The following is a 19289-nucleotide window of genomic DNA, read 5'->3' as shown; positions in this document are numbered from 1 at the left end:
GTGGGAGTGGACCAAGGCATAACCTTGTAGGAAGCTTAGCGAAAACAAAATATTGGAATATCTATCGAATTAAAGGTCCTTTTTTAGGAAATAGGGGATTTCCCTTTTTTGTAGGCAATTCTTCTTTCTCAAAACATTTCAATGGTTTTGCTAGGTACTACAGAAACACAAGGCCTCTTGTCCCCCCTCCTCCACCCTTATGTCCCTCTGACCCAAAAAATGTAGCTGTCTGTTTATCCATGGACATGAGTTATCTGTGTTTGTTCAGTGATCTGAATGTTGAACCTAATAGTGAAAATCCTGTGAAAAGCATTGCAGCATACTCTGTTCACGACCTTGTAATGATGTATCCCCCTGCCCCCTTGGTAAGGGTAAATCATAGCTCAGATTACCCAAAACAATTTTAACAGGAAGATTTTTACAAGGTTTGGCTTGTGTGTTCGTTTGTTTGTGGTTTGGTTTGGTTTTTTTTTTTTTTTTTTAAACTAAAATTAGAGGATATATTCTGATGAATGTTGTTGTATCTTGGAAGTCATTTCCTTGGAGCCAGAAACCTTTTCATGCAAAGCAGGTTGCTCTGTAATGCTGCTAGTCAGCATTTCATTATGGATATCAAAGCATGGCCTGAAGTTGTTTACCCCATCTGTTAGAATAAAAACGATCATGTGTGATTTTTGGTATGGAAGATACTTTTAATCTTTCTCCAGTTTAATAGGTAAGAAAAACCCTTTCTCAAATTTGAGCACAGTAAAATGAACATGTTGGAATGTTTGAATGAAAAAAAATGATGAGGGGGTGAACACAGGTGTGCAAATAGCAATATCAATTGGACTTGTTCCCTTAAAGACAGAAATCCATGTTCATTTATTAATTGAAAATGCAGATTTATTTTCCAGTTTAGGTATGGCCTCAAAGACAGTGGAAGTAGAACTTTCCAAATAACAGCTAAAAATATATACTTAATGAATTACAGATGATTTTATATTTTCATTTTGCTATCTAATTTATGTAAGAGTTCCAAAAGCAATTTAAACTATGCTTGGAAATGATTGCTCCTAATAGCTGAAGTCTGTTGTTGGATGTTGTAATTCAGTTGTCTGAGAAAACCTTAGTAGCTTTAGAAACTTTGTTAGAAATTAATTTGCAAATTTAATGTGTTATTGTGTGCATATTGCTCATATATAAAAATTGAATTTATTACCTTTGTTTAATCAGTGTGAAAATATATTTAAAATAGAGTATGACAGCAGGCATCGTTGTGGACTCGTCAGTGTCATGTTGATGGCTATGCAACATACTGTGACAGTTCAGAATTAAACCCAAAGTGACTTGTGCAGCCAGCTGCAACAAATAAACATGTTTTACTGCATACTATCGCATTATATTTACAGCACAGCAGACTGGCTGTCATCAGAGAAGCTTGAATGAAAACTTTTTGGTGAAACGATGTTACTGCTAATGTGAGAATTATCGTAGCAGTTTTATTTGTCATAAACTTGTGTTCTTTCATCTGATTGCTTGGTACAGATTTTAACTGTATTTTACATATAAATTAGTTACAAAACAATGGCTGAAGTAGGGACTGCCAGTTTTTTGGGGTGACCTTTTTACCATCCTTCAAATGAATCAACAATAGCTGGAATCAGGACCTTGCCCCTGCCCATGACTTCTTGAAAATCACTTGGCAGTGAATTGCAGTGATGTGCCTGCTGATACTTGCTGGTGGGTTTGGATGCACACCAAGGTTTTTGGGGAGGCTGTTATTGTTCCTGCCTACTGAGTGTCTGAGCTGAGTTGTAGTGTTGGTGTTGATGGACTTCCTGTGCTGCTGGCTGAAGATCTGCATGTGCTGTAGGTAGTGTGAAGTGGTGGGTGACTGGAGCTTTTTTGATGTTTAGTGCTTTTACAGGGCAGCACATCTGCATGTTGAGTCAGCAGGAGGCTGTGGAGGTCAGGCACGTGTGTTGTGTTCTTATTGTGATTCCCTTGTGGCTGTGGAGCAGGTGAGCAAGTGGCCTGATGGATGGGAGCTAGTGCTTGATAATCTTTTGTCACTAAAATAAACATCAGTCATTATGCAGGGCAGTCCGGTGTTGCAAAGGTGTCTTTCATCCCTCAGGATGTTCCTGCCCTGAGGCTCACTTCTGCTGATCAGAAGGGATGCAACTTTTTCCCCATCACTTCCTTCTGTTAGTGAAGAGCTGCCAAGCACTTGCTGGCTTATGTGCTGTGAAATACACCTTTTGTAATCAACTTATTGCTGAATTGCTTTTTTATCCGTTTCTTTCACAGGCCTCCTTTTTTTCAAGAGGAGCCTCTTGTATTTGCCTTCACTTTCTGACCCATGCCTTTCTGCTGCCCCAGCTGGACACTGTTACTGACTTTCATGCCTGTGAATCGAGTGTGTCACAGCACTCTGGCTTTCAGGTCATTCAGAGTAATAATTCACTTTTGGACTTTCTTGAAAATACAGTGCCCAAAGGTGCCTCACTAGGAGTTTGATTGGCAGGAGGGTGTTGCACAGGTGATCTGTGTGTAACATCTGTGTAGCAGTGAGGTAAGACATTGTACTTGCTCAGAGCAATGCTGACCGAGCTCTTGTGCATTGTAAGAGTAGCAGAAATCAGTAACACCTGAAGCAGTTAATGGTGGTGAGATCATGCCAGGCACAGGAGAGGTGGGTGGGTGAGCTGCAGCCTGGCTCTCACAGGTTCTATAGGTGGAATGTTTTTGCATGTAATTTACATCAGCAAGAAACAGTAGTAATTGTCTGTTAGCTATTTACACTAAGTGAGAGCAGCCAGGGGAATCTAAATGGCTAAAATCTTTCTGAATGATGCAAGAGGCCTTTCATAGAGAGGTTGTTCTTACAAACTGAAATGGTGTTCATGTAATTACATTATTTGTGAAGGTTATGTTTCCTAGGTTAGAGGGAGCAGTCCTTCTCTTCTTGTTCATAAGTGAAGAGGGAGTCACGTTCTCTGATGTGGTCATTGAGCATTTCTGTAGAAGTCACACAGCCATGTGTTGGCCTCAGCTTGGTAATGTATCTGCCTAGATTTTCCACAGATTTTATGTGGGTAAAAATACATATCTAGGTAGAGAAGACTCAATTTAGGCAGACAGAACAGAAATAAAAGTTCTTGTCCTTCCTGATTTGCCTTTGCATGTGAGTCCTTTTCTTCTAGCAAGCTGAATGATTCTCTGAGTGACAGGTCTCTGCTCAGTACTTTTGGTCTCCAGGGGGTCCTTTCTGTCCCCTCTGCCTTTAACCTGGTTGCTCTGTGATCTCCCTGTTGTCTGTGAATAACCTGCATGCTTCAATATGCTGCCAAATCTTACCTCTGCTGAAGGAGCAATCTTGCCTTCCTCGAAATCCACCTCCTCTCACTGCTCTCTACAATGTGTTGCCGCATGCTGAAGGCCGAAAGAAAATTCGTGCAGCCTGAGAGTTCCTAATGGACAGCAAGGAGTAGGCAGTCCACCAGTGTGGTGTTTGAGGAAGAATATTATTTAGAAAGCGATCATTTTTCTGGTACTGTTTTTGTAGCAGGACTGTGTGGCTCTTACTAAAAGTTACTGAGGAGTGTTTTGATGGACTTCTCACTTCTGAACACCACTGTGGTAACATGAAGCAACCCACTTTATCTGCAATATTTTACCATAAAGAGAGTGGTCATCTGAGCTAATGCTTTTCTGTGTGTATCAACAGGTCTTTCAGGGAAATGTGGAAGGTTAAAAACATTTTTATTGCCTTTTGACTACAAGAAAGTAGGCTGGCTGTTCGTAGTCTGCTTTACCTCTCTAGTGTTTTGACTGCATGTGTGGTATGTTTGCCTGATGCTTTCTTCCAAGTAGATAGGAATTTATTTAGGAGATTCCAGTCATCTTGTTTTCCTTGTTCCTGCAGCTTCCTGCAAATAAGACAATAGAAAATGTTCTTTACTTGTTGCCAGCCAAAACAGATCCCACAGAGTGTAAAGAACATGAGTGAACATAGTTGAGCTGTAGCATGCACTAGCTTTCAGGGTATGCTTGCAGCATGCCAAGCACCCAGCCCTTGCTGGCAGCAGCCAGACCCAGGGCAGTGCCTGTACTTTGTGCATCAGATCTGAAAACTAGGAAGAAGCTCTGGGATAGCTACTGGGAGTTCTGTGAAACTTTAAAGGCAGAAATAGTCTGCTGTGGGCATGCTGCAGGCAGGGGAGCCAGTAAGGACACAGAGTGACTTCTCCTGTTAGATTTGAACCGCTTAACTTGTTCTTCAAAACAACTTCGGGGGAATATGAGGGCATATGAGAAGCTAGATGTTGAAGAAAACAGGAGATTAACACTTCTTACTGATTTAAGAAACTGTAAGTATAATGCTGATGTGTCCTGCCATACCCCTATACAGCGCATGAAAACAGTAGTATTCAGGAGAGTCAGTATGCTTAGGTGTCCCTCCCTCAGCTAGACAGTGGTGCTTCTGAGGTCCTGTGTGTTCTGTGGTTCAGGTCTAGGTGCCCCCATGAAACTGCGTGAGGAATGCCTTGTCCTCTGGCAGTACCTCTACTACAGCAGCAGCAGAGCTGTGCTGTCACAGCATGGCAGGTTCTGAACATGTTGTTCAGGTTTGACTTCTCAACAAAATCAGAGGGCAGAGCTTCTCCTGGTAAGTTCCAGGTGTACTGAAGTGTATGATGGCATCAGGTGACCAAAATCCATCTGCTGAGGTGGTGGCAATTCTAGGTGGGTTCAGTCTTGGAGATTTGCTTGCTGTGGGAGCAGTCCTGGTAAAAGGGTAGTGGCTTTATGCCTCTGAAATGCCTGACAGGTTAGGTACCCAAATGCTTTATATGGTTTATAATTGAAATGCAGTTAGTTTTATTTTCATTTTATAGTTCAGGAAACTGAGACATAGTGTTCATGGTGTGACTCTATCTGCATGAGCAAGAGAATCAGATTCTTCTAAATGTAACCCAAAGGTAAATCTCTTCTGTGTCTCAATGTATCAGTACTGTTCTGTCAGATTTTTCTTCACTAGCTGTGTACCTGAGCATAGCTTCATGATTTCATGCAGACTGATGTGTATCACTTGTGAGCCCTGAAGGAGTCTCTGATTTTTGTTGTTTCTATGGTATGTTGTGCAGTGGTGGGATAGGAGCCTGCAGTAGCATCCTAGGTGGAAAAGAAGATTATTTTCACTGGCTGCCTAATACTTGGGCAACAAACCAATTCTAAGCACACAGAAGTACAGTTTTGGGGACACTGTTCAAATATATGAATGCATGAAAAATATTAGTGATGATTGATCCTCTACTTAAATTATGAATGATCTTGCAATTTGCTTTAAACACATGATAAATAACTTAATGTTTTTTTTTTAGTTGATGTCCATCAGCATATTAGGTGTTTCTGCTTGGCTGAGAGACTACTTGAATAATGTTCTCACTTTAACTGCAGAAACAAGGTAAAGCTTTAGTTAAACTTTTAATCTGTGTGAGTGACTGATTGTGGTAGATGTTGTTCATTCTGTATGGCAAGCTTCCTAATTAGGATTTGTAGAATTAAGAATCCTTCAGTTAAACTAATATTTTTTTTATTTAAAGGTGCATTTTTTTGCCACAATTTCAGGCATCAGTTGAAATTAGAAACGGGGAAGGGATAGGGTTTCAATCCTGTGCCTTTCTTTTCTGACAGGGTTCAGTTTTTGGCCCTTTGACAACTTGTAATCATATTATATTACTATTTAGTTTTGAATACTTTATTCAGTCCAGAGATTTAGGAATTCTGTTAATTTTATTGCACCAGTGTTTATGAGCCCTAGTGATAAAACAGGGCCTCACTGTGCTACTTACTGTGCAAGTGCAGGACAGGAAGATTGCCTTTGCTCCAGAGAGGTTTTGGACAATGCATTACTTTTTGGTACTCAAATGCACCATTTGACCTTAAAACCATGTTGAAGAGATTTCTGTGAAATGTGTAAGGTGCTGGAAGGAACACATCTGCTAATCAACCATTTTCTTTTTAATGGCTGTATTTTTTTTCCTATGTATCATTTTTGTGTGATTGTACTTTTTTTGATTATTGTTCTGATTGGTTTTAGGGTGGAGGAGGCTGTCATTTTGACTTACTTTCCTGTGGTCCACCCGGTTATGATTGCAGTCTGCTGTTTCCTCATCATAGTTGGAATGCTGGGGTACTGTGGAACGGTAAAAAGAAATCTGTTGCTCCTTGTCTGGGTATGTTTCATAACTTCTCTTTTGTTTCAGGAGTTAGAAAGGTTTTAATCCACAGGCACTTGATAAATACTGATTATTTTTTATTACCATGTTGAGTTATGGTATTGGTGAGGAATTGTAATTGCAAAGCACACAGTAGGAAATAATTTATTGCCTAGACTGCATTATGCTGTGACTGAAAGACAAGCAGTGTCTCAACTGCAAAAATCCACTTCATTTAGTAGAGGAGTTGGTGAAGGGAAAAATAACTCAAACTCTTAAGTACTAATAATTATAGGGACATGAGTCTCAGTACTCTGAAATAAACCCATATGCTACTGTTTTGACTCTTAGCTGTGCAATAGCTACCTAACCTAGGTTTTGCTTTATTCCACAATTGACTGTGTGTGTAAAGTAACAGCACTTGTAGCTGACAAAAGTTAATTCTGAGTGTGTTCAGAAGCTTTGTCTTCTCTTACATGGATGTGGAATTTTTCAGTTGCATTTGGTTGCAAGCAAGTTTAAAAATAAATTCCAAGTACTCATCTTTTTCCTTTGTTTGGAGAGTATATAACTGAGCTGGAAGCAGCTGAAGTGTAGTAGTCTTTCCTGCACATGGCTCTGTGTGCAGTTTAACTGTGACGTGGCTTTGACCGTCAAGGGAGCCAACTATTTTCTTCATCTGGAAGTCAGTGAATTTGAGGACAATAAAAGAAACAGTCAACCAAAAACAAACAAAAAAAAAATGCCATTCCAGCAAAAGCCCATCAAGTTCACACAAATTTTAAAGGTTTAGAGTTAAAATTTTTAGCCTGTTGGCAGTACTGAAATCCAAGAGTGCCACGTACCTGTATGCTTCTTAAAAGTGTAGCTGTAGCTCTTTGCAGAATTGGACTCTGTTTTTTAACATGAGGATAAGCAGGATTCCAAGCAGTCTGTAAGTCCAAGAGAGCAGGAGCAATGGATGTGAAAGAGGTGTATCAGACTTGACTACTCCAATCACAGTAAGAGAAAGTGGGCAGATATGACCCTTCAGCTCTTGAGGCTATCCAGGGTCCTATGCAAGTAGATTTGGGCTCCTGCTGTTTTTTCACTGCAGTGTGTGTTTTTCACTGAGTTGGGTTCTCACAAAGTGCATTCAGTTGAATTTTTCTTGTGGATCTGTTCAGGCTTAAGTATGTGCCACCTAAACCTCACGGATTTTGCACGAAATGACCATAAAACACCATGAGAAATTGACAGATTTGTTCAACCTTAGCTTTTCTCTAACAGAAATATTCTAACCGCAGAATAAACAGTTACAAAACTGTATTGGGGTTTTGTATTAAAATGTCTTTTTTTTTTTTTTTTTTTTTGAGAGGGTTGGAGAGAGCTTTATTTGATATCTCCAGCTGAACATCTGCAGCAGAAGTTTTCCTCGGTTGCAAGAGGGCAGTGCTGTTTCTCCTTTCAGATATTTTGTTAAGCCTGTATGCAATGTGAAGATTATTCTTTCAAAACTGTATTGTTGGGGAAAATTCTCATTTAAATCTGAATGTGTTAGAGTAACAGAGTAGTCATGCATTTTTTATTTCTGGATCTTAACCTTGCAACGTTAAAGTCAATGGGAACAAGTTCTAAGACAATTACTTAATTATGGGCACATGCTTCAGAGTATGGATTAATGTAATTTCATACCATGTAATTATTTCTTTAGTAATATTTCTTACATACCTTAAAAGGGTTTTGTACATATTTCTGTTTCATCTAAATAGTGAAAGTAATAAAATATGATAAACTTACTAAGCCTTAGGGGGTTTTCGTAAGGTTATAAGATTACTTTCATAATCTGTTCTTTATTTTATAGTTGTGATAGTTTTTAATACTAATTAAACTAATTAACAGGTAAAACCAACTATACAATGTAGATCAATGCCATGTAGTATCTGGGGAAAGAAAACGTCATTTTTGGTATAAGCTTTGAAAAAGCCCACCTAACTATTTCAAGAGAAAATGAAGTTAAAACTAGTTTTGGCCTTCAGTTTATTTACACTGCAAGTGGAAAGAAAAAATCATTTATAGCCTTTAGTGCCATCTGGAAATAAATCAACTGAAGTGTGTTTAGGCAGTCAAGTTATACTAAATCAAAACAAGACATTTTGTGTTGCAATATTTCATTTTCAGCAGCTTGAGATTTGCTCTTGCTAAAAAAACTGATAAGCAAAACTAAATGATATCTTCCTAAGTATGTCATTGTCTTTGATTGATTGTTAAATGAATGCAGTTATGTTATACCATAGAGAAGTATGCAGACATAAGTCAATGCTTCATTCATCAGACTAATCCGAAAACTGATGGATCAACAAAATGAGCTTTTGTTCAACCAGATGAACTAAAAGAAAAGAACCTTCATGTTAAACATTAACAACCTCTTCAATCATGCTTTTAATCTTCTTTTTGAAGTACATGAAAGCCATAATGATGGCATGCACAGATATTTGGATACAAGTCTTGACATCCTGGCAGCATGCTCGTTGCTAGTGCTGATGTTAATTGAAATGGATTTTTATAAAATGTAAAAAAGTGTAAGGACAATAAAACAGAGATAGTGTTAGGTTTTAATACATTTGAATACATAATCATTTTCATTTGGTTTTGAAATTTTGTCTTGCAATTAAATGCTTGAAACCTTTCTGTCTTCACATGGGGGCGTAAGTATAAATCAAACTCATGTTTGCTCAGCTTAATAGAAGGAAAATGTAAAACCACAGTCTTCTGAGGTGCATACTCTGGAGTTTTTGTAGAACCAGCCTTTTAAAGCTATGATCATTTAATTTCAATCACTTCAGAAATATGTCCTGAAGGGTAGTTGGTCTGAAGAGTCCATGTGTACCTTGAGTTTCTATATTTTTTTGGTGTGATTGACCAACCTCCTCATGTAGAAGTAGCTGTGATGCCAGCCTAAAGTGGAAGATCTGGGCTCTTCCAAGTCACTGACTTGGATGCATGAAAGTCCAAGGATGGGAAAGTAGAGTCCAGGTTTTATGGTGTTTGGTACAGTTCTTTCAAAAAGATTCGTTCTGGGTTTGGAAAAAAAATACTTTGCCTCTCTTCTTCTGAGGCCGTGTACATTTTGGATTGTTTTCGAAGTCTGCTGTGCACATTGCCTAACAAAAAATAACCCAATATATTCTTTAAGAATAGTAACCTTAAGTATGTTTTTGGGTTTTTTTTTGGTTTTTTTAAGTTCATGTTTTATTAAAATAAGAAGAGTAAGCTCTGTTGCTTGACAAGAAGAGCTTAATGAAAATCCCACTGGAAAATACTTCCTGGCTGGCGTTTTCATTGCAAGTTCTTGTATTTATAATCATGACTTTTCTGTAACTGCAGCATTCAAACAGCACAGGATTCAAATTTGTCTGCATATGTTTTCACAAAGGGAAAACTGTTAGAAATATTTGATGGTCAGTAGAACAAATCCTGTTACTGATTTTTATCATAAAGTTGACAGAGTAATAAATATTTCTCAGAGCTAAACATTGTTAGACCCTGTTGGTGTGTGGTCAAACAGCTTATTAATTCAGTTATGGTGGAACCTGGTTATAAATTGGATCCTGGCAGATTAAGCCATGTATTGTGTTGAAACACAACCAGACAAACCATCATTAAACTAGTGGTTTCTGTGAAGTCTATCTAAAGAATGATGAGATACTGTTGACTGTATCAACACTTGAGGCAAATTCTTCTGTACGCATTCACCCACTTCAGTCCGTGTGGATGCAGAGATGATAAGGGTGATTAAATTTGGACATCTGCTATGTTGCAAGATACCAATAACTGCTAATGTCTTCTTCCTAGAAAGCATTCTTACTCTGTGTGAAATGTTAGCCGCTCTACAGTACCACAGCCATCAACTATTCTGTAGTACTTATGATTACAGTTGGCAGGAATTAATATGAGCCTTCAGTGATAATAAATTTTGTTGTCTGTTTTCTTTTCGTTTTTGTGGCAGCAGTTGTATAGTTTGTTTGCTCTGTAGTAATAAAGAGTATTTGTTCCTATCCATGTGGACTCTTAGCACAGTTACAGCTGCTCCAATACCTTGTACTAACATTTGGCACTGGAATTGTTATTTACCAACCAAAAGTATTTCTTCATTATTTAGATACCAAGCATTGAAGGGAAGAAGTAAGTAACAGGCATACTTGGTGTAAACCCGTGCAGTTTGGTATTAAGCTGGACAGACTGAGTTTGTATTTAGTGGCTTTTAACAACAGCCCATTTACAAATGTGGTATGAGTGGGAGGAAGACAGAGAGTCACAAGACAGGTTAGCCTGCTTTGTTTGAAAGACTGGTTTAAATGTGTTTATAATACTGTAGTTCAGGTTTGATGAGAAGCTAGTACTCTGCTAAAGCTCAGTTTCAGATAGTCAGTGGGTAACTAAGGGCTGGACATTTAGCTTACACTGAGGTACTGCTGGTTTGATGTTCCACTGGTAAGAGTAAATACACTTAAAAGTTCACCAATTTTTATTATACCCCAGTAGTTTCAAATATGAGTAACTTTCTCAGAAAAATAGAGTATTTTTGTTCTTGCTATATTTCTAATTTTGAATTCAAAGGTAAACTGCTGGAGATGATGCCTGTACTAACTATTATGCATTTTTTTGCCTTGAAATGGAGAGCAAGATTCTTTCCTGTTTAGATCAGGATTTTTAAGGTTCAAACAAGTTGTTCGATTTTGAGATGGATTTTGGTGATGCCACAATGTCACCACAGTCCTAAGCCAAGCTTTGCAGGAACATGTGCACTCTGCAGGCTCCCAGCTCTGTGGGGTGGAGTGCATTGGTCCTGGGGTTCAGTGCCAGCCTCTCTGTCTGCCTGTGGAAGCATGGTGCATTTTGTTGACCTTGCCTTCCCCAACATAAATAAATCCTTGCTGTGTATGTCCTTAAAAGACTTTTTCTAAGGCAAGTGCTTTGAAACAGTGCCGAATTTCCTTAAGTAGGAGAGGGAGCTCACAAAGGAGACATGAGTTGCTTGGCCATGTGGCATATTGGGAATTGTGCAGTGATGAAGGTGCTGCCTGCAGAACACACAGCAAGCAAGAGCAGCTGTGTATTTGAGCAGCGTGGGGGAGCATGACAAGAATTGAACTGCTGGGAGTGTCCAGGTCTTCTTCCAAGTACTTGACTTAAATCCAAATATTTGCTGTGATCATGGTGATGATCTGCTGCTTTCATCCAGGCACTGAACAGCTGCCTTGAATGCTTGGCAGTGTTGCAGAGGCTACACAGCACAATTTGGTGCAGTTATCCAGCAGCTCCAAGTAACAAGAACTGCCTGGCCTCTTGAGGGCAACGCCTTTGACTTAGGACAGTGGGATTGGATAGTGCCATTAGGAGGCCATAAATTTTAATTCTTTTGTGTATATATCTTCAATAATGCTTTAGGAAAGAGGCACAGTGTTGAGACGAAAGTTAGATATCTATTGACAGTAGTCATTTCATGATTCCAGTATGTTTACTGCATGCTGTACTTTTAGGCACACCTGATGGGAGCTGACTGCTTTGTTCTTGGGGACTTATATCCTGAATGTTCGTTTGATTGGGTGTCACTGTGTTTGGCCTCATGATCCTTTTGGAGCAAGCCTTGTTGCTCTTACCTTCCTTGTTCCTGTTTTCCCTCATTCCCACTTGTTATACTGTCAGTACTGCTTCTTCCCTCCAAGTCTTACAAATCGTTGATACCCAGGGCAGTAGAAGAGAATGAAACAGCACCAGAACTGAAAAGGGCTCTGGAATAATGCTCTCAGGTCAAAAGAGGAGGGAAGATAGTAAAGAAAAGGTTGGTGAAGTGATGGATGTGGGTACCACAAAACTATTGAAAAGATGGACTGATATGAGAGTAGGTTCCAGGCACTGGGGTTGTTGAGGGTAGAGAGTTGTGAGTGATACCAGGATGGGGAATGAGGGCTGCTGCATCTTGACTTAGAGAAGATGGGGAGCTGCTGAGATATGTGGTCTTTCTGCTGTAGTTAGGGTTTTTTTCTCCCCTCTGTCCTTTCCAGCTCTTCTTTTCTCATTGCTTGTTTGCCCAGGTTATTTTTATTTGCTGAAATGAAAAGGGAATGGGGGAAGTTCCTAAGAGCAAGGAAGACGTGTATGAATCCACAGAGCCCAGCCAAATCTCTGTGTCCTGTCTGAGACACAGCCCAGCTCACTGATGGGGTCTGCCTTGATGCTGTGGTTCAGCTGCATTCTTGTTGCCACAAGCTGTGTATGGAGTGGATATCCTGTCAGGTAGATTAATCTTTTTCTTGTTGAAGCATACCCTTTTGACTGTTAAACCGCAAAGGCAGTTTGTTTGTGTAGGGGGGCTGCAGTGTGGGTTTTATATCATAAGATCATTTCTTCACTCAAAATGGTGATTGTTTGAAGTGTCTTGGGGCATGCTGAAGCAGAGTCGTGTATAGCACCAAATGGGTCTATTTTACAAGCCAAAAGGGTTTTCTTGACTAAGGAAACATTTTTATGGTGTGTAATTTCCTTGGTAGAAAATAAAAAGCAGGTAGACAAATGAAGGAAGCTGTGTTTTGAAAAATCTGTACAGAAAAGGAAACTTCAGGTTTTGATTTAAATCCTATGAAATAGGGGAAGAAAAAGGGAAAAGAGAATATGACAACCCATATGAAAATTGTGGTCTAATGTCTATCTTTACCTATATCCTGTTTAGTACTTTACCATGACCTTGCAATAACCCTATTTCTGGAAGTTCACTGACTTGAGGTAATTGAACCCTTAGCAAGTAAATCCTAATAACTGTATGAAGTGTGCATTTGCTTATTTCCAAAGTAATACCAGTTTACGTATATAAGCAAAGATTACCATTAAAGTAAAAATTTACAACAAGTGAAGAATATCCCACAGAAGAATCAAGGCTGTGAACAAAAATCTAATTATTCATAAATAATTTTATTTAGTTTTTAAAAAAACAAATGGCTTAATAAAAAGAACTTGGATACGTAGCTTCAAAAACTAGAAAGTTCATTGCAATAAAAAAAATTAATTTAAAACTTATTTACAAAGTTTTACAAAAAAGCAGTGGACTTTGTGAAGATCATAGACTTTAAGACATTTTGATAAAATTGTGTGATCTCAGAAACAAAATTTAAGATAATAGAGATATTTGATTATTTTTGTGTGAAATGTATTTATTTTGAAGAACTGGATGACATTCAGTAGCTTGTGTTGCAAGTCGATGGTTTCAGCTCATTTCCCTGTTGACTTTTGGCTGCATCTCTCACAAATTTCTGTGTTGTCAAGCACATAAACTGAATTTAAAATCAAAATTGCTGAATGGACTGTTAATTCCTACAGGGCAGGGCTGAGGGTGCAGGGGAAAATTTGTGCTGCTGAAGTGGATAAACAGGATATCACTTTTCCATGCAGCTTGTCTGACTCGGTTTAGTGAGTGTTTGCTCCATTTTTGAAAAAGATAGCTGGATTAATCAGTAAAATAATCTTGTTAGTTTGTAAACTGACAAAGATAAAGGGAACCATAGCTTACAAGTTATCAAAGGAGGAAGGACTTGGTAGATTTTACACAGAAAGATTCTGGTTCCTGTTGGTGATCCAGTGGTGATGGTCATCTGAGGTTTCCCTGGTGAGTGCAGAGAGATGTTTGGATGGTTTGCATCTCAGAAGATCAAGGCTGATGCACTTGGGCTGTTGGCCATTGGGAAATGCTATGCATAACTCTTAAATCTGCTGGCATTCACTTTACATACCAGATACTCTGGTCTTTTAGAGGTTATGGTAAGGTTTCATTCTGCAGTTGCCCTCTTGCAAGTTCCTTCAGCCGCTGCCCTTTCCAGAGCTTTCTTCACCTCTAATGCCATATGGAACATGTTGCTCAAGAAAGCAGTGTGAGACAGCAAGTCTGAGGAGGCTGGAGTTGTTCATCAGCTACTCTTTGTTTGCTCTGGCATAAGGACTGGGTTTTTTCTTGAGTCTGATGGGGGAAAAAAAAGGTTTTATGTCTTCTGGGAGAAAAAGCTTGAAAAAAAAGATGTTTATGAAATAAAATACAGGTGATGTGAATAATGATTCATTAATAAGTACACCCATCCTTCAAAGAAAGGCGTTATTTGCTCAGAAAATGAAGGATTTCTACAGTCTTGTAGAACAAGTTCTCCAAAGGCTCTCCATGCTCTCACTTTTCTTCACTTTATTGCAACTTCTGACTAGCCCCTGCCTGCCATTGCTATTTGCTTTCATACACAGAATGCACTCTTGCTTCACTGTCTGGAAGTGGGCTTAACAAGTCAGTGTTCTGACTGTGTTGTGTGATGGGATATATATGTTCTCTATGCATTATTTAAATAGATTCTGAAGTCTCCTCAGGTTGACAGTAGTTAACTAGGAAGCTGTCAGAACAGAAAAGCGCATGATGCAACATAAAAACAATAAGGTCTAAGCGAGGAAAAAGATAAATTAAACCATTCTTGTGCCTTCCTACTTCTGATGAAATTTGAGTTGACACAGAGCCCTGTCTCTGTTCACATTCATGGCTCTTGCTTCTAAGTCGCACTTGCAAACTGCAAACAAAATGATCACTGGTATGAGCAGGCTCAAGGGAGCATGACTGCAGATGTGTTCAGGTCTTTGATTCTCCTTGTGCATAGGCTAACAGCCCAGTTTTACTGGTTATAGAAGCTGCTTGCTGATGAAGCATTTTGTAGGTCATTGGCAACAAATTACTGAAGCCATCAGTGGCAGAGTAAAAAATCACGTGTGGAAAAAACCCATCACTTCCAGAATATACTTGGGTGCACTCAGCTTTGTAGGATGGCAGCCCTTATCTGCTTGGGCTGCTTGGCAGCAGAGTGCCATAGTGACTTGGTCACTAAATGCCAAAAGTCTCCAAATTTCTGTAAGAGTTCCTGGTCTTAGCTTTGTTTCTGACATAATGTTCACACAGGGTTCAGAAGGGCATCCTCAGAGGACAGTCATGCTGATTTTGTATCATGATGATTTGTGGGATCATCATGGTGGCTGAAGTAGGGCACACTGGCTGTTGATAATTGCCCTGGCTGTTGTGCTGAAGGAAACTACTGGAGGGCACTAGAGTTTTAACTCAAGATTTCCCCTTTGCTAAATGTAGTTAGAATTCAGTATTTCTGCTGTGAAAAAATCTCTGAGAAGAACTGAAAATCTCTCTCCATGTACTGTGTTTTGTGAAGTCCCAGTTTCCTCCGTCATCCTGTTGCCATGTTGGTGACAGATTATTTGTCACCTGTTCTTTTCACCTGTTGCCTGAAAAGCATAGACAAATTACATTAGGTTATTAACTGCAGAAATCACGTGGTGTGTTCAACACAAAATCTCTAGAAGAACTACAGTAAGAGTTTTATATTGCATCTCTGCAAAAGACATAAGACATTGTGCTTCATGCTTTACATCCTTCCCTAAGTTGCCCACAATTGCAACAAAAAAAATCCTGTACTCCGCAGGATGGAAGGCCATGAGGGAGAGATTTTATGTTGGGAGACACTTCATGTGTGTGCTCTTTGCTATTACTCTCTGAACAGAATGGGAGTTGTTGGAACAAACACCTTTTAAACAAATTTAAAATGCCTTAGATTCAGTAAGAGTGATTTTGTGCTTGCATTTACTATTTTTATTCGTGTTTTCATCTAAGTGGTTGAGATGATCAAGAAAGAAATACATTCCTGGAATGTATTTGGTGGTGGTGGACATCAGCTTAGTTTGGTAGAAAAAATGTAATAGCAAAAAAGCCTGTTGTAATTTATTTAGGATTAACTAATTTTGTAGCTTAGTTTTTAGCCTTAGATGGAGAGATAGGAAGACATTTTGGGCCTATGCCAGAGCATATATGCTCCATGTATGGAGCGCTGGCGTACACTGGCATATAGGGAGCTTGAACCCTCTTGTGGGGGTGCCACTGTAGTGTGCAGAAATTTTATTCACACTAAAATTTTTGATTATATTTACACAGTCTATACAGATCTTTATAAAAATAGGTTTTAATTACATTAATTTTTTAATGCCTATCTGAAAATATCATGTACGGTTTTTAGTGCTTTATCATGGTCTGATAGCCTTTATGCAGATAACTATTTGAATTAGGACAAAACCTATTCAGTACTAGCCCCTGGTTTTTTTTGTTTGGTAGGTGTTGGTTTTGGTTTGGTTTGGTTTTTGTCTTTATTTACTTGATGGTTACCTCCCTTCTGTGGCTGAAATTTATAGTAATGGGATTTGCATTCACTATCCCCCTGTCCTTTCCGTCATATATGAATTCCCTGTAGATGTGAATTTGGGGTTGTTTGACTTGCACAGAAGCAAGAGCTCTGTGGAGGCTGTTGCAAGTTGCAGTAGGTGTTATAAGCTGGTAGCATCTCTGCACTAGTAGGTAGTATTTCAGTGGTGGGGTTCCATGCTCTTGTTGTGTGTGGGTATTGGAGGTTTCAGGATTTGAATATTGACTGTGGTCAGTTCTGCACCTGTACCACATGAAGAGTATTCCAGCAGAACATGGCCTGGTGATTACGTAGGGGATATCTTTACTATCTTTCCTTGGTCCTTCATATCTCTGTATCTCTGAAACTGGTTTTCACAGTAATGACTTCAGTAATTCCCACTTGTTAAATGTTTAGTCTCTTGCACAAGAAAGGAAGGAGAACAGGATTCTCCTGAGCCCCCAGGTCCTTCACCTCATTCAGGACTGATGCGCTGGAAAAAGAGTTGTTTAAGCCCCTGCAGTCTTGTCAGTGCTGCAAATCCAAGGCTTGTGCAATGTTCCAGGTATTAGATGTAATGTTCCTGTTGGAAAATGACTGCTTTACAGAGCTGCTGCCTGCCTCTCTTCTCTCTCCTTCCCTTCCACCATGTGACCTGTGCTAGAGGAAGCTTAACAAGGAGGTTGCAGGAGAACCAGCTCCTGCTGACTGAAAACATCCAGTTTACGTATACTGAAGTTTACATATACTGAAGTTTAGTATCTTGGCCACAAGCATGATGTATGGAGTAGTAAATGTCTAACGCTTTATTTATTTTTAAGTTGGCAAATAATTTTACTTTATTACTCTCTAAAGAGTGTTTTCTGCCAGCATTTCAGTCATTCATCTTCTCTCAAGGAAGCAACATTTTAGGTTTTTCACAGTTTTGCTGGAGGAAATCCTTCAGTGAAACTGATGGGTTCGTAACAGGATCAAGGCACCACTTCAATTTTCGGATTATTTTGTGTAGTCACAGTAAGGAGAGAATGATAGTGATTAGCAATTGCCTACAAAAGGGTGGTGTTATAAGTCTGTGGGATTTGCCCTGTAAAGGGTCTCCAGTTCTTAAAGTGGTCACAACTGTGGCTTTATTTCATCATAGCTTGTAGATGTCTTTGCAAAACTGTTCGCTCCCTTGTGTGCCTTCCCCTTCTTACCCTCTCTCTGCCAAAAAAAGAAAAAGGGAAACAAAGAAACAGTAAAAAAAAATCTCAGCAATGGCCAAGAGTACTCTGAGGGAGGTGTTCTGTAGAAGGTTATATCAGTGACCTCCTGGTGCAGTTTGAGTGTGATGTACAACCGTGCTCCTCAGTGAGTTACTCATCTTTACGACATGTAGCCACTCAGCTCACAGGAAGAAATGTTAAGCCTGCTCTAAAACAAAGTCCCTGTTTTTGGCAAGAACCAGAAGCATGGAAATGCAGGAAGATGCATTTAGCATTCAGACTCTTGTGGGAATTTAATTGGGGACAAGGAATAAGCATTGAAGCCAGTAATAATTTCTAGATTTGGAAGATGGAAATTAGGGGTAATAAATCTAAATAATGGCTAGAGGATTTTTTCTTCCCCACAAAACTTACTATGTAAATATTTGTTTTGCAAACCATTACAAAGAGAGAGGTATAATATTCTCCTTCAGCAGCAGAGAGAAACAACCTCCGAGCATGGCCTTTCCTGTGTGTAAACTCATTGTGTATTTTCTTTTTCGTGTTATGGACAGAGATGGTCTTTCTCAGGACAGAAAGCTTGATTCTGCAGTGCCCTGATGTGTCTAGATGTAGCTAGTCAGGAGTGCTCAGTCCCTGGCAGACCCAAAAGGGGTTTATGAGTGAATCTGGCTAAGTAGTTTTCTATCTTGGGCTGTATTCAGTAATGGGACGAAAATCTTGGGTTTGGCTTTTCTGTCTCCTACTACTACCACAAACATTCTTAACTTACATCCTGAGAAAGATGAGGAAGTTTCAAATGTTAAGCTTGATGAATGAATTAAATGTTGCAAAGAACTGCAAATTTAGAGTTTTGCAGAGAATGCCATATATACACTCCCAGATATATCGCTTTCACCACAATCAGTGATTTTTGTATAAGATTCAGGGATAGCAGACAGTTCCAGTCTTGTTATTGAGTTAGAGTATAAGCCCACTGAAATATCTTTTGACAGCCAAGAAGTGAAATGTGCTTTTCATTGAAACATTAAGCTGTTCTCCCTCTCAAAAATGTTGGTTTAAGAGTATCAGTCATAATATTTAAGGGGATTAGTCATAATGCCCTTAAACATTTTTTATTATAATTATTAATTAAAAGAGCATGTGGCACTAAAGTATGTGGTATTCTTTCCCTTGCTTTCAAAGTGAATACTTAGAAGTAGATTTCCATGTTTGGTTTTTTTTAAAGAACCCTTTGCATAGCTACTAGGCGCTGCAGTGATAGTAGATACATTGCATAGAAGCTTATGACTTTTATTTCTTAGAGAGAGCACCATTGTTCTTGGAAGGTGTGATTCATGTTTTTCCTCTTTTGGATCTTTGGAGGATGAACATACTGGTTATTGAAGACTTGTACTGGATCTGTGTGTGCTTACAGTGTTGATATGTAAGGAAATGCAGTGTGTTGTTCAGCTGTAATGACTGTAAAGATGCAATGTAACATGATGAAGACTAGTAAAACAGGAGTCCTTCTTTCAGTACCATATTTATTGGATAGACTTTTGCAGAGGGAGGGTATGGGTACAGATTTATCTTAAAATTAACATGAGTATTTTTACATGCACTTCTTACATGTCTCTGTGTGCATCTACATCTCT

The 19289-nt window shown here is 39.0% G+C and overlaps 1 protein-coding gene across 7 annotated transcripts in view; it reads left to right on the top strand.

Moving 5' to 3' along the window:
* Positions 1 to 19289, top strand: part of TSPAN12 (tetraspanin 12) — a 46074-nt gene that overhangs the window by 11550 nt on the left and 15235 nt on the right. For 6 of the 7 annotated variants that reach the window (XM_082280409.1, XM_082280411.1, XM_082280410.1 and 3 more), the window contains 2 exons: positions 5370 to 5452; positions 6089 to 6224. In XM_082280409.1, the coding sequence (XP_082136535.1) occupies positions 5370 to 5452; positions 6089 to 6224 (219 nt within the window). Of the gene's footprint in view, positions 1 to 4666; positions 4968 to 5369; positions 5453 to 6088; positions 6225 to 19289 lie in introns of those variants that run through there. The other variant, XM_082280412.1, reaches the window with a different exon arrangement.

This window comes from Coloeus monedula (genome assembly GCF_965178545.1).
Source record: "Coloeus monedula genome assembly, chromosome: 4".
NCBI lineage: Eukaryota > Metazoa > Chordata > Aves > Passeriformes > Corvidae > Coloeus > Coloeus monedula.
This window is presented reverse-complemented; position numbering and strand designations above follow the sequence as displayed.